A 15995-nucleotide genomic window follows, 5' to 3' on the forward strand; every position below is an offset into this window, starting at 1 on the left:
ATATGTAAATTTGTTAAATAATACTAAAGATAAGAACTCGATTTTAAACCGATTTTTCAGAATTCATATTGCAGTCTAGACCAGGGTGGGTAAAGTGCTGCCCCTTATCTATTTTTGTAGACCCCAGATCCCCCCCAATCCTGCCCTTCCCAATTCTTTCTAAGGGCTGAGGGGGACAATTTTGCCATGTGACCTCTGGATTATTTCTTGCTTTTTGAAAAATATATCCTGGATCTAAAATATCTAGTACAGGGGATTTGGCAAAAATGCGCCCCATGCCCCCCCCAGAGGACATTTGCATTTTTTCAATTTTTGGAAGGGTGTGATAGCATACCAGTTGAGCTGTTTCAAGCTGTAGGGACTGAATCCATGAAAATTCTAAGCAAAATCTGCCAACGAATATGGAAAAAAACAGTGGCCCATAGACTGAAAATTCAGTCTATACTTACACCCAAGAAAGGGGACATCAGGCATTGTAGTAACATTGCATTGATCTCCCATGCATGCAAAGTGATGATCAAGATTCTATAACAAAGTCTTACCATATATGAAACAACAAATGCCAGATGTCCAAATTGAGCTCAGAAAAGGAAGAGGCACAAGGGACTGTGTTGCAAGCATGCACTGGATAATGGAGTGTACCAAATAACTTCAGAAGAACATCAACTTCGGCTTTATAGATTATATCAAAGCCTTTGTGTAGATCCAGAAAAAAAACAACAGGTGTAAAATAAATGGATGTGCCACTACATTTGTTTGTCCTGATATGTAACCTACACACAGAACAAAAGGCCACTATAAGCACATAGTATTGGGAAACATAATGGTTTCTAGTTGGCAATGAGCTCAAACAAGGCTGTATTTTATCTCCCTATCTATTTATATCCATACAGAAAGCAGGATTAGACTTGGAGGAAAGAAGTGTGAAAACTGAAGGAAGGAACATCAATAATTTAAGATATGCAGATGATAGCATATTACTAGCAGACAGTAGCAAATACTGGAGCAATTATTAATGAAAGTCAAGGAAGAATGTGCACAAAAAGGAGTATATCTGAGCATTAAGAAAAACATAATGGCCACAGGAGACTTATTGTATATACTCATGTATAAGTCTAGAAATTTTAGTCAAAATTGACTCAAAGAACCTGAGTCGACTTATCCATGAGTTAGTGTAAGTTCTGTACTTTAACTCTAATGAAAAAAAGGAACCATCCTCTGGTGAAAGCAAGAGCGTAATCTTTCCTGGAAGCACTGACTTCCCTGTGTTCTCTCATCCATTCAGTCTTCAGTGTGAATACATACAGTTATGCCTGCTGGAAATTTGTAAGTTCTTTGACATTGAAGTTTATCACATGGGCCCTGAAACGGGCTTGTTGCATTCCAAAATGGCACGGAACGAGATGGGACTAGGAATGCATCTTACTGCGCAAGGTAATGCCGCAGTTCCAATCACGTACTACATCCATTCCAGAGGGCGCAATATCTGAGAAACCTTTGGAACAGTTCTCAGAAATTGCGCCCTCTAGAACAGATGTAGGACGCGATTGGAACACCTGGCGGCAGTGGCGGCATTCCCTTATGCAGTAAGATGCGTTCCTAGCCCCATCCTGTTCTGTGTGTGTCCGTGCGCACCCCCGTTTTGGAATGCAATGGGCCCGTTTCAGGACCTGTGCAATAAACTTCATTGTTTTCCTTTGATTTAGATCCTTTGTATATGGCCCTGAGTTTTACCCTTAACTTATTCACGGGTCATATCAAAATCCATAATTTTGGCCCCAAACTTTATACATGTTGACTTATACTTATGGTTGAGTATATGGAATAGATAACTTTAACATAGATAGTGGAGATACTGAAATAATTAGAGATTTTCTGTACCTTGCCACAGTCATGTCAAAAAGGAGACTATTCAAAAAAATCAAAAGAGTCAGACTTGGAAGGGCTGGTATGAAGGAAATAGATAAGATCCTCATGTGTTAATACAGTCAGCCCTCCTTATCCACATTTTTTTTATCCATGGATTCAAGCATCCACAGCTTGAAAATGCTTAAAAAATATATAAATGCCAGAAAGCAAACCTTGATTTTGCCATATTTTCTATGCCACTGTATTGAATGGGACTTGAGCATCCACAGATTTTGTTATCCACAAGGGGTCCTGGAATCAAACCCCAGCAGATAATAATAATTAATAATAATTTGTTTTATTTATATACCGCTATTCCAAAGATCATAGTGGTGAACAGCAAGTAAGCTAATTAGCAAGTAAGCTAATTTGCCCCCAACAGTCTGGGTACTCATTTTGGCGACCTCGGAAGGATGCAAGCCTGAGTCGAGCTTGGGCCCTTTTGCTGGTCTTGAACTTGCAACCTTGTGGTTTTGAGTGAATGGCTGCAGTACAGGCATTTAACTACAGATAACAAGGGCCCACATCATATTTCCACATTCTGTGCATGATTGTAAAAGTTGAACAGTGAAGAAAGCTGACAAGGAGTAAAGTAATTTGAAATGAGCTGGAAGAGAGTTCTGCATATACCATGGACTGCCAAAAAGTCAAATACAATATATGGCCCTAAGAACAAAGAGACCACAAGGGCCACAATGAAAGGATACCCAACAGATGGTTATCCAGCCTCTGCTTAAAGACCTCCAAAGAATGAGTTCAAAACTCATTTTCCTTGAAAGTGAAAATTAATATACTTTGCACTATACCGATTTCTATTCTTTCATGGTGTGTCATAATTGCCGTGTCAGCTGCATACAACCTAGTGTGTGCATTTTTGTATTTTTTGCTTTAAGTTCAGTCTCTTTGTTCATTCTCTTTATATTATTTCATTCTGTGATCTGTTGAGGGCAAGCATTTCCCTTGCAGCTTATCTGGAAAAAGCTTCACTATATTGCCTGGTTCTAACGCAAGTGTGTCTTTACAGATTCTGCTTCGACTTAGCAAGCTTTGCGTCCAAGAAAGTGTCTTGGTCAGGAAAAGTCGGAAACAGCAGCAGAGGTTGCTACGAAACATGGGAGCTCACACGGTGGTTCTGGAGCTCTTACAAATCCCGTATGAGAAAGTGAGGTTTGCATGCATTTATTACTTTGCAATATTTCAACAAAACATTAAATTATCTTTAGCTTATTCTCAGACTTAGCTCTTACAAGTTCAAAGAAACTAGGGTTAATTTTTAATATCTTGAGGAATAATTTATTTGATATGAAGGAGCTTTATACATTAATTGCTAGACAATGGCTTCTTCATTGTAATGCTGAGCAAACAAAAAATCTTAGGGCTGTAGATTCTTTCTTTTCCACAAGGAGAGATATAATGACCAAAAGGTGTCTAGAGCAATGACTCTGAATTTGTGTAATACTGATTGTAATACAGCCCAGAAATTTATACATCTTTTCTAATTATGCCAGTGCAAAACCAAATGGAGTGGCTATTACAGTGGTAAACATTATCTCCTAAGTCACACTAATTGGCCAGGGAACCTGCTTTAAGGGCCTTTGGGAGGAACAATAACAGAATCCATTAATAAGGTGGTCTATGTTAATGTTTTCCAATGTGTGGAAATGCTGTTTCATAAATGGCTAGGAAATGTTTAGAAAATGTGTCTTTGGACTCAGAAATATTGTCATGGGGATGCACTATATCAGTTCATAATGTGATCATGTAAACATCAGAAAATCTTTTTAAAAACTGGATGTTTTAAGTACCATATATATCCCAATTTGCAACTTGTTTTTTTAAGTGAACAAAAATATTGGTACTTACGTAATTGTACTAAGTAAACAGATGTTTTCTTAATCCGATGTTAATCATTTCAGCATTAGTTTACACAGTTGCATTTGTATTCTAAACCCTTTGGGAGTTTTTTGTTGTTTGTAATTACAGGCTGAAGACACAAGGATGCAGGAGATCATGAAACTTGCGCATGAGTTCCTACAGAACTTCTGTGCTGGCAACCAGCAGAATCAAGCTTTGCTACATAAGCATATAAATCTGTTTCTGAATCCTGGGGTAAGAAATTATATAGCTGAATACCACATTTTACTTTATTTTTTTGATTGGGATGCCTTGTATCATTTTTCCCAGATCTTTTTTTTTTACAAATGGCTTTAAGTTGCATATAAAAACATATTTGAAATGGAGCCTTTCCACCTCATCTTATCTATTGAAAATATGTTATCTGGAAGTCCATAATAAATTGGAAGGAACGCTGCCCCTTGCAGTCTACAACTTTATGTGCCTTCTAGAATAGTGCAGCTTATGTTTTCCTTGTTTTTCCTTAAACTGAAAAAAAAAAAAGGGGGGGGAACCCTTTAGGCTCCATCATCTGGCACGACTAATATGCCAAAATCCAATTGTTACTTCCAGCTAATATAGACCCATTCAATCTATTATGAAATGGTAAATTGTGGCCTAAATACCCTGAAGGCACCAAAACCTATCTGTTCTTAGAAGCTAAGGAGGGAAGGTTCTGGTTAGAACGATAGGAAACCATCAACGAATACTAGGTGCTGTGTCAGACTGGCAAAACCACTTCTGAGCATTCCTTGCCTAAGAAAACCCTGTGAAATTTATGGGTCAGGCAAGTTGAAGGCACCTACACATTTACTGAACTGGTGCTGTGAATGGAAAAATGATATGAGTTCCTCAGAATAAACCTGAATTGTAGAAGGTTGGAGTAATGTTACTTGTACTGTTGTGTACTTATGTTTTTTATTTTCTCAGTTTTTGTGTAATATTTTTCTAAAATGAACAGTGGAGAACATAAAATTGTGAAGGTAAGTTTCTTGGATTTGAGATAATGGCCTCTCAACCTTTTTATGGTCTAAATTGAAAACTTGAGAAACTGTTGTGGGCACCACCATGAAAAGAAAACCCTGTGAAATGCATGTTGTTGCCATAAATTGACAGGTGAATTGAAGGCACAACCACTCACACACCAGTAATTATGGAAATCCCATTGGTTCAGTAGATCTACTTTTGTTGAAAATTAGCAATTGGATTTAGGCCATAGATTGATGGAGGATTGCATTTTCCTGGACGAAGGGTTCGAGAGTATGTTTTAGAAAGTAAGATTCAAAGAAGTGGTGCGATAGAGATAACATTGTCCCCATTTTAGTACTTGATGCCAGGATATTTAAAATGCCAATTCTTTGGATCTTCTGTGGCGAGGCCCACCATCAGTCAGTATACTTTTAAGCATGTTTTTTTATTAGCCCTGTCTCTAGTGTTGTAATCGGCATTCTCTAAAATTTTCCCAGGGCTTTCCCCCCTATGTTTTCTTTAAGTGCTTTTTTCCTTTTCTTGCCCCCTTCATAGATCCTTGAGGCAGTGACAATGCAACATATCTTCATGAATAATTTTCAGCTATGCAGTGAAATTAACGAGCGAGTGGTTCAGCACTTTGTACACTGTATCGAAACACATGGAAGGAATGTCCAGTACATTAAGTTCCTTCAGACCATTGTTAAGGCTGAAGGAAAGTTCATTAAAAAGTGTCAGGACATGGTCATGGCTGAGGTGAGAAAACTGTACGAATCTCATGTTTTTGGGAATATGATCTGCCTTAGAAAAATCTGAGATGTGAAACTGATTTGGTGGATAGTAGGTGATTCTGTTAAATGTCACTTTTGCAAATGTTAGAAATGATTAGAAATGGTATCGGTGAAATTACTGTGAATCTATCTTCATGAGTAAACCATATAAATATAAATGTATTATTATTATTATTATTATTATTATTATTATTATTATTATTATATAACCTTGTATAGGTTTTTAGTCTGAATAATAGAATCTTAGAGATGAAAGAGAACACAAGGGCCATCCAGTCCAACCCCCTCCCATGAGCCATAAGAGAACTGGATATTCTATAAACACACCTAAATTACCATTCCTGTTTTGTCAAAATGTTGTTGGTACAAGACCAGGTAACATCCCTATATGTTGTCAAAACTTTATCCTGGAACATTTCACAGATTGAACAGTACTTATCATAAGCGGTTACTCTCTATTACTCTTGTAAAGCTGCTATCATGATTACTTGGGATGGATGGGGAAATCATGGTGGAGATTATGTTGGATTTGCAAGTCTGTTTTACAAAGTCCATGTAAAGAAGACACCAGTGGACATGGTATCAGGCAAAGAACAGCTTGAAAGAAAATATATCCTCACTGAGGAGAATTGATATAGCAGGAGTGAAAAACTTCATGCCCTGGGCAGAATTTGGCCCTTTGACTTTCCCCTGACACCCATGCCCCTTTCAACATTACAGTGGCCCAGTCCAGACGGGCTGAAAAGGTCACGTGCGAGGGGTGCCTTGGGGTGGCGCTTGCATGTGATGAGGGTGTCAAAATGGCAGCGCCCTGTACAGACGGGCAGCGCCATTATGACGTGCCGGACGCATAGTGTCTGCACGTCATGGAGCCATTACAATGTTGCGAGTGCACCATTGGCGCACTGCGATGTCATAATGGAGTCTCAAGAAGAACCCACTTTTCACGGGTTCTTTTTGGTCCGCGGGGAAGCCCCACGGTCTGGAGGCTGCGGCTTCCTCATGGACCAAAACTAGGTCCTGGGAGACCATCCTTTTTGGGCGGTCTGTACCCCACCAATATTTAGTAATTTCTTAACTTTTAAAATCATATTTACCTCATTCTAAAAGGTTGAAATCTCTATCCTGTGGCTTAATTATTGTCAGTGAGAATCTTAATTAAAAATGTTTACCCTGGTAGTGCTGGTGTTTGGTCCTGCTCTCATACCACCCCAATGGATTGTGGATCCTGAGAACTTCTGTATAATTGAATTTGGACCTTTGCTGAAAAACCTTGTCAGATAGGAAAGTACTGAATGCTCAGAAGCTATAATCTTTTAACTAATGTATATTGCCCCCACCCCATTCTCTGGCTTTGCTTCGCGAACAAAGATTCAGGAAGGACTCATGCCCCCACCCCATTAGTACAGAGATATCTCAGTGGGTTTACTCTTTACTGTGTGTGCACAGGATTCCACTCACCGTTCTTTTAAACAGTTTAAAAGGAGAAGTGTTTTAGAAAGTCTTGCTGACATCTAAGGTCAGACAAGTGGTGATCATAGCTGTGTCACTTCATGTTTGAAATGCTTTCCTAAGGAGAGCTTGCCTGATACAGTTGTCCCAGTTTGGCACCATGTGAAGATATTTTTGATTTAACCAAGGATTTCAGTATGTGGAACCCTCCATATCCATGGATTCTGCATCCATGGATTCAACCATCCACGACTCTATATACATTTTTAAATCCAAAAAGCAGACTTTGATTTTGCCATTTTATATAAGGGATGCCATTTTACTATATCATTGTATATAATGGAACTTGAGCATTCATGGATTTTGATATCCACGGGAGTCCTGGATACCCACCCAAGTGGATACCAAGGGCCCACTGTATATTTATGCCTTCTGTTGGGTTTTATCAGCTCATGGGCTACAGAGTTACTGCTCTGAACACTGTATGCATTTTATTGTATTTGTTTTTATTGTTAAAGTAGACACCACTTTTGTGCTTAGCAAGCAAGTAAACCCACGAGATCAGAAATGCAATTCATTTTCTGCCTTGGTAGTTCTGTAAAAATCATTAAATCCTCAAAGAGATACATCAGAAAGCATGGAGATTTGGTGCAAAAATTAAGATGTTGATAGTGCAGTAAGCAATATTTGCATATTTTCTCCTCTCTAACATGAAACAGCTATACAAGAAGACAGTGATCCCCTGCCACAAGATTTTTTACACTTTAGAATCTTTGTGTGATTTTTTTTGTACAAACTCTTGTGTCTTCACGCATGTTTTGTGCAGAAAATATTGTGTCTTGTGCGTAAGATACGTTTTTCTGTGCACAAACTTAGGTATAATGCTAGTGGAATTTTTCTCAAATATCTCCCAAAATTCAGATGCTCTTGTAGTCTCACCCCCTGGGGAGGAGAGGGTTGAAATCATTTGTTTTTTATGTGCAGCAATGGAATAGTCTAAGATTTAAGTCCCTATGTACTAGTAATGTAACACTCTTGTTTTGGTAGTTGGTCAATGCAGGGGAAGACGTCCTTGTTTTCTACAATGACAGAGCCTCTTTCCAGACACTAGTGCAGATGATGAGATCTGAGCGTGACAGGATGGATGAAAACAGTGCTCTGATGTATCATATCCATTTAGTGGAGCTGCTGGCAGTTTGTACTGAAGGGAAGAATGTCTATACGGAAATCAAGTGCAACTCTTTACTCCCTTTGGATGACATTGTTCGAGTTGTAACTCATGAAGATTGCATACCTGAGGTAAGATACTGTTTTATGTGGTGGTGCTGTTAAATGCTGCCAAACTTCACATATTCATATGCCAAAGCTTAAGAACAAGATTGAAATGTTTTCTCCATCCTTAGTTTTGCAGCTTACAGTGTATTGAAATAATCATCATCTGTTTCTTTATAAAGGTTAATCTTTAGTGGTTAGGTTCCTGGTTCTTGTATTTGAATCTTTAGACTTTGCATTATCCCTCATGGTAGGAGAAATCTAGAAAGGTTAATGTATCAAGTAACTAATTGTTTATAGTTATAGGTCCTCTCCAAGGTAATTAGTTACCCTCATATTTACATTTTAAAAAGTAATTTTGTTCCCTTATTGTTTAAAAGTAACAGTTATAACTACTGTAGTTATAGTTTTTATTGTTTTTCAAATTTATGAGAATATTACAAGCTGTTGACTTGTGGTACAAAACATTCCAAGGCGCACACATCTCTGTAACAGAAGTAATCAAAAACGGATGCAGTTATACCGCAAAAGGAGTAACATCTGGCAGTTCATGACTCACTTAAGATATCTTATCAGTGGGGTCATGTAGATGGGGCAAAAGGCACTCCCACCCCAATTACGCTGAGACTGCAGCGACAGCATGGACCAGGTCCTGATTTGGGCCACAGCCATAGTCCTGAACCAAGCCGCCAGAAGAAGCAGGTTATATCCTCTCCTTTTGGCTTGGTTCTTCTTGCCTGGTGTGGCATTGATGCAGCTTCCAGCTATGTTTGGGGTGTGCAACATCTAAATGCCATGCCCCCAATGTGGCCCGAAGGCAGCACTTTTGACCTTTGTCTTTTTCATTAAGAGAAAAGTAACTCATTATTTGTATCTAGCAACTTGTAAATTCCATGGCAGAGTTTGGATTAAAGATACCTTCATATTCTTGTTTCAGATTGAAAAATAAGATCTGGTTTAGGATGATATGAAAGGCTGTTTTTTTTTTAAATGTTGGTTAATTTTCTTGTATTTCATCATCTGGTCATTTTGAGGGTAATGTTTGTCTGTGTGATGTAGTGATTTGGGAATTGGACTGCAACTCTGGAACCAGGGTTCAAATCCCTGCTTGGCAATGGAAATCCATTGGGTAACCTTGAGCAAGTCATACTCTTTTAGCCTTAGAAGAAAGCAAAGACAACCTTTCCCCTGAACAAACTTTGACTAGAAAACCCCATGATAGGTTTGCCCTAGGGTCACCACAATTTGGAAAAATGTAGTCATTGTTATGAAATTCCCTTTACTTTGTCTTCCAGGAATGGACAGCAACACCAAAAATCCCCAATCAGTACAATGGATTCCAAATAAGTACACATTCCTGCCAGAGTTAGTTCTTCAACAGGCCTCTGTTTTAAATTAGCTAATTACCTGGTATATTTTGTTATTGTGTAACAAGCAGTGAAAACAAACAAAAATGTTCAACTAATGCCTAACTTAAACATTAGACAATACCTTGTATTTGGGTTTTTAGAGATTGCAGTTTTACTCATGCATTGTTTTGATGTATGTCTCTTTTTCCTCCCTTTATGGGCCTTTTTCTGGGAAGTATTTTATTTCTGTTAAGAAGATCTAAGGGGTAAACCTGTATAAAAGTACTGATTCATTTGTTATCATGTTGAAGCACAAGATATACCCTTGTCTTCCATTTTTCCTAAAGCACTGGAAAAACTCAAGAAGCAGAGTTTCATTTCATTTACTGTAAATTGAGGCTGGGGAATCTCTGGGTAGGCAGCCAGATTTTGATGCTTCCTTTTTTAAAATTAGAGGTAGAGGTATGTGCATATATATGCTTGTGTTTTAACCTTTCATTTCCTACCTGCAGGTTAAAATTGCCTATATCAACTTTCTAAATCATTGCTACGTAGACACAGAAGTTGAAATGAAAGAGATTTATACAAGCAATCACATGTGGAAGCTTTTTGAGAACTTCCTTGTTGATATCTGTAGAGTAAGTATTTCTTTTTTGTAGCAGGAAGTATTAAAATGCTAAGTTGCACAGTGTAGACACAATACTGACCACTAATCAGGATATTTATCATGAAAATGTGTATGCCTCTGTTTCACTTGGATCTTTTGCCTACATTTTGATACATACTATTACTGAAGATTATCACACTAGAGCTGTTTTACAGTTTAAAAATGGTATTCTAACATTGTTAAGCGAGAATGATTCAATTGTGATATTAAAACACTTACTTTCACACTGGTTGCAATAATGGGGCATTAACAATTCACAAGCAGTAAAAAGTACAAAAGCGCTTTTATATTCCACATGTTGACAGAAGTTAGCAGAGAGAAAAATGGGTCTTCTCTCTCTGCTGAGGGACTCTCCTCATAAATGCAACTGGGAGACTGGGGGATTCAATTTAGGAGATTATCCTCCTGTTGCATCCTGGGACATGTAGTTTAGGAAGGGCTATTTAGAATATTGAGCCAGAGAGCTCTTTAGCTCTCTGAACTACAAAACCCAAAATGCAGCAGGAGGCAGCCGAAGGAGTTAAAGTAGATTAGCCCTGTTTAAGAGTGTACTGCAATAGTCTACTCTCTAGAAGTTTTAATGAAGAAATATCAATAGCGCTAATGTGATCAGCACGCCATTGATGTTTTTTTATAGTCAGTGAGTTATTCCACTAGCACAACATTTCCATACAAGAATGATAGGAGGATGATGTTGTGTGAAAATCTTTGCCCATATTGACAGTAACAATGCTCTTCTCCAACGCTTCTTACCCCGTGTGATAATCTTAATAGTGTACCTTCAAGTCATTTCTGACTTACGGTGACCTTAAGGCAACCCTATGTTGGAATCTTAGTCCAATTCATTGGCTCATTTGATACATATACTATGTATACTATGTGCAGTACCTGTGTAAGTCCTCAAAGACACCCCATACTGTCAAAGTTTCTAGGGTTAATTTTCACATCATCTGAGGAGATTGGGGCTGTTTCCTCCCTTTCTTCTATTTTATGCTGCTTTTGAATTTTATGAGGGAGGGAAGAAGAGGCAGGCACAGCTATCCCCAGAGGCAGATGAAAGGCCCTCCCTCCATCTTAACTGCTACCACCCAGTTCTCAGAGAGTGAGAAGAACATGGGGCTTTCCCATCCAAGCCCCAGAAGCATATGAAAGACTCTTCATCTATCTTAACTGCTGCCACCCTGGCCTTGGAGGGAGAGAAGAGACAGACACAGCTCCCCCATGGCTAGACCCAGCTGAAAGGCCCTTCCTTAATCTTAACAGCTACCATGCTGACCATGGATGGAGAGAAGAAGAGGCAGACCCAGCTCCATGATGCCTAGTCCAGAAACAGATGGAGGACTCTCCCTCAGTTCCATCTGCCACCTCCCTGGCCTTGGAGGGAGCGAAGAACCAGAAGTAACCGCTGGATTTGATCCTCTTTCCCATTGCCATTCCCTTCTGTGCCATTGAAGTGTGCAATCCAATGTTGCACTTTATCCCCTCTGTTAAAAAGAACTCTCTTATCAAGGATTCCAACAGCCATTTCCTCCAAGCAGAGCTTCTCATTCCAGCATGCCATTTGGTTTATCTTTTCCAACAATAAGTGGCTTCTGAGCATGCTCAGCCCTCAATGAGGTGTTTTGGAGCTGTGTAGCTTCTGCGTTAGCTCCCCCTCTCCACACACACCAAGGTTTCTTGTGCTTCTGAAAACCTCATAATCCCTCCCACTATGAAGCTTTTCACACCTGGCTCCAGCGCTACTAAAACGTCCTCCAAACAAACCTAAAAGGTGGGGAAAGAGCCTGTGTATGAACCCCAGGCACACTTCCTGAATAGCCATGGAAACGTGCCTCCCTTCTTTGTGTCCCTGAATCATGCCTGGGAGAGGAATTCCTCTGAACACAAAGTTTGCATTCAGAGGAAATCTGCTTCCCTTGCAGCAATTCAAGGACACTAGATGGAGCAACATTTCCATGGCTATTGAGGAAGTGCTCCTGGTGTTCAGACATAGATGCTTCCTTTCCCTTTTAGCTATGTTAGGAGGACGTTTTAGCGGTGATGCAGGCAAGTGTGAACATCTTCTTTAACTTCAACCTTGGTGGCACTTAACAGTTTAATTCACTGTTGGAAGGAACGGTGTATGAGTTGACTTGTATCCCAGGTATAATATAGTGCAATCCTACCAGATTTTGTTTATCAAGGATCAGTAATTCTTGTGTTGCTGTTGTTGACTTTTAAAATGACTGAATTGTTTCACAGACTTGCAACAATACCAGTGACAGAAAACATGCAGATTCTATCCTGGAGAAGTACGTGACTGAAATAGTTATGAGTATAGTTACCACTTTCTTCAGTTCTCCATTTTCAGATCAGAGCACAACTTTGCAGGTAAGGAACTAGTGGAGACATCAGTATATAGACCAAAGGTTTATTTTGTCCAGCATCCTTTTCCTTATATCCAGATGCCTATGCAGAGACCACAAGCAGGACACCAGTTTTTGTTCTCCCATGCAAATTTTACTGTGTTGCTACACAGTGTGTCGTACTTCCTTTTGTCTGTCCTAAATCAGCCAGCATTCTGTTTCATTGAGTGGTCTCCAGGTTATCTAAACGCCATGTATAATTTTAAAAAATATTTTGTAATGTGTACACAATAGCTCACTTTTTTTCATCTGTGCTTGGAACCTGTAGACTTTGTAAGCTTTTCTTGAGAAGGAGTTTCTCCAGCCTCCTGATCATTTTGGTTATATTTTCCTGCACTTTCCTGATACATCAGATGCACCAACCATAACTGTTTGAAGAGTTGGCTACTCCATTCATATTTAAAATAAAGGGTTTGCCATATGGACATTTTCATTTTTGCTTCATTTATGAGCAATTAAAAAAAAAGCAGTCCCAACATAAATCATAGAGATATTCCACTTCTCACTAGTGACACTTGGAGTTTTCCCATTAACTGAGGCAGGAGAAGAAGTGCTTTACCCCCCATGCCTCCAGTCATGAAGTTATATTCAGTTGTCAGTTTGGGTGCCATCTGTAAATGGGAACCTATAAGATATATTGAGTTGTATCTGTGCTTGTTGAATGAGAAGATGCAAGGCCCAGCATTGGCTGAACGAGGGCATGTATGTATGGGGCATGCATGCACTTTAACTATGCACTGATATCATCTTACACCTGAACAATGTCCTTTTATGGCTAATCTGTAAGTAGTCATATCATTAAGGGGAAGAATATTCATTCTTTCCCTGTTTTCCTTTGTGCCATTATATACATGATTGACTGCTCTTTTCTCCCCAGGGAGCTGTGGGTTGCTTTGGAAGCTGCCAGCTGCTTATCAGCTTCTGTCACAATAACAATGAATGGCTAGGTTTGATGACACTGTAATAGTAGAGGAAACTATGCAGGCAAATTCACTAGTTTGTGAGATAGTTTTAGTACGTTAAATATTTTCCCACATTTATTTACGGGAGAGGGCCCTTAACCTTTCTACCTCCAGATTGCTTTAATTCTCATATTTAGCAGTGGCTAGCAAAAGCTAACTGAGCTGCATCTACACGGTAGAATTAATGAGGTTTGACATTGCTTTAACTGCCTTGGCTCAGTGCTATGGAATGCTGGGATTTGTACTTTTCTCTTTTATGAATCTAATATTTCAACAAGGAATTAATATGTGAAGGCATTAAAGGTGCGGAAGGTAGGAAAAACCTTTCCTCACCAAATGTTTTATCTTTATCTCCCACCACCCTTCAGCATCATTGCCATTGACTGAAGTTAAAACATCTAGAAGACCAAAGGCCCTCTGTGCTAAATTCTAGTTAACCTTTTTTAAAAAACTATTTTTGATGGTTTGGGGTACTTTTAATAAATTGTGGTTTTCATTTTCTGTGTTCAGCTTCATGAAATCATACTGAACATGCTCTTTTAAAACATGTTTTCTTTCCTTTAATCCTTTCCCAATTTCTCCATATAACAGAGATCAATCTTTGTCAGACTGAAAGAGGTATTTTAAGTAGTCGCTAATGCTTTGTGTTTTTGTGTTAGTATCACCAACTTTCAATAGCTATTCAAGATGCTTAAGCTGTAGACAACAAACGTGCAAATAATTTCCAAAATTGGTAGGTGTATTCCTATAGTTCAGATGAAAGCTATTTTGTTTTATGCTTCGTTGTAGAACACAAACATAGTATCTTTACCACATTACAGAAAAAATAGCATTACTGACAGGAAATGCCTGTAGAATTCTCATTTCCCATATTTTTCCGGTAGTAAAGCATGTACTTATATCTGATTGGTCCACATTTATTTACTGTCTTATTTTTAAACTTGACGCTGGAAATTAGAAATTTACTGACATGCACAATGTATAAATAGTGTTTCAAAGTGCTCTGAACAATTAATTTATAATTAAGAAGTGTTCTGATTGTGAAATAATCACAGTGTTAATGTGTTATTTGTTGATGATCTACTTCCTGCTCCTTTAATATTATTTAAATGTTGGTTATGTCACACAGCCACCTGCTGGTCAGTTGTAAATAGAATTGCTTTCCTGTTAGCATATTCTTAAAAACCAAGCTACAGACAAATGGTTTTCTTTCAGTTTTCCTTTAGAAAATTACCTTATGCACTAGCACATTTTTAGCTTGACCTTCTGAGTTAATTGTACTATCTTTACCGTTTTACAAGATATGTATAGCCCATAGCCTCCCAAAGGTTTTTGCTTCTCAAGTGTCTATCAGCTCTCAAACAAATAAGTTATTTTGCTTAAAACAGCACATTACACCAGGGTGGGAACAGTATGATACACAGCTGCCCAGGCCTCCCTGCCCTACCTACTTTTAAAATATTATTAAGGAATATTTAAGGCTTACCTTAAAACAATTTCTCCAGCTATTCAAAATAAGACAAAAAATGCCCTGGAAATTTTTGAAATGAGAATCAGAAGCACCTTTTAATTTTATTTCTAGATAGGAAAAGAAAATGATACAGAATGACCCATCATGTGAGTGAACAATGGCCCTCTTTACCCACCAGAACTGCCTACTTCTCCAATATACTAGCAGACCCCTTAGTCTTGCTGTGCATAGGAACAAGCTTTCTGGTCTCTCCTGCTCTCTCCAAACACGTTTGAGCTTAAATTTATGTTTTGCTTATTTTTAGACTCGCCAGCCTGTGTTTGTGCAACTCTTGCAAGGTGTCTTCAGGGTGTACCACTGCAATTGGCTCATGCCTAGCCAGAAAGCATCAGTGGAAAGCTGCATTCGAGTACTTTCAGATGTAGGTAAGAAAACTGTATATGAATATAATTGCATGTAATATATTTAAGCTCTTTCTCTTCATTGATCAGTACTTATTAGCACATCTGTCTGAGTGTTGCCAAAACTCCATTACTTCAGTTGCTGGAGTTAAAGGTGTGTGTGAGTTTTATATATAAATGTCACTCTCTCTTTCTGTTTTTGTGTGTGTGTGTGTGTGTGTGTGAGAGAGAGAGAGAGAGAGAGAGAGAGAGATTAGAATGATTAGAAAACAGAACATTATAAATGAATTAACTAAATGTTTGGGTGTCAGTCTTCTTCAGTTGTTTAAAAAAAAGTGTGTATATATGTTTGTTTCTAGTTTCCAGTCTACTTGTATATTCCCTCTCTTAGTATTGTTTCAGTGTAATGATGTTAGAGTGATGTCTTGCCATCCTGAAGTTTATGTTCGTCTCCA

General features: G+C 38.6%; 1 protein-coding gene across 8 annotated transcripts in view; it reads left to right on the forward strand.

Moving 5' to 3' along the window:
* LOC149321350 (inositol 1,4,5-trisphosphate-gated calcium channel ITPR1) overlaps positions 1-15995 on the forward strand; it is a 273413-nt gene that overhangs the window by 144151 nt on the left and 113267 nt on the right. For all 8 annotated transcript variants that reach the window (XM_089520074.1, XM_089520084.1, XM_089520102.1 and 5 more), the window contains 7 exons: positions 2933-3070; positions 3892-4017; positions 5326-5526; positions 8061-8312; positions 10147-10272; positions 12543-12671; positions 15444-15564. In XM_089520074.1, the coding sequence (XP_089376200.1) occupies positions 2933-3070; positions 3892-4017; positions 5326-5526; positions 8061-8312; positions 10147-10272; positions 12543-12671; positions 15444-15564 (1093 nt within the window). The remainder of the gene's footprint in view (positions 1-2932; positions 3071-3891; positions 4018-5325; positions 5527-8060; positions 8313-10146; positions 10273-12542; positions 12672-15443; positions 15565-15995) is intronic.

This window comes from Sceloporus occidentalis, unplaced genomic scaffold, assembly GCF_023333645.1.
Source record: "Sceloporus occidentalis isolate IW3139 unplaced genomic scaffold, rSceOcc1.0.p SCAF_1, whole genome shotgun sequence".
NCBI lineage: Eukaryota > Metazoa > Chordata > Lepidosauria > Squamata > Phrynosomatidae > Sceloporus > Sceloporus occidentalis.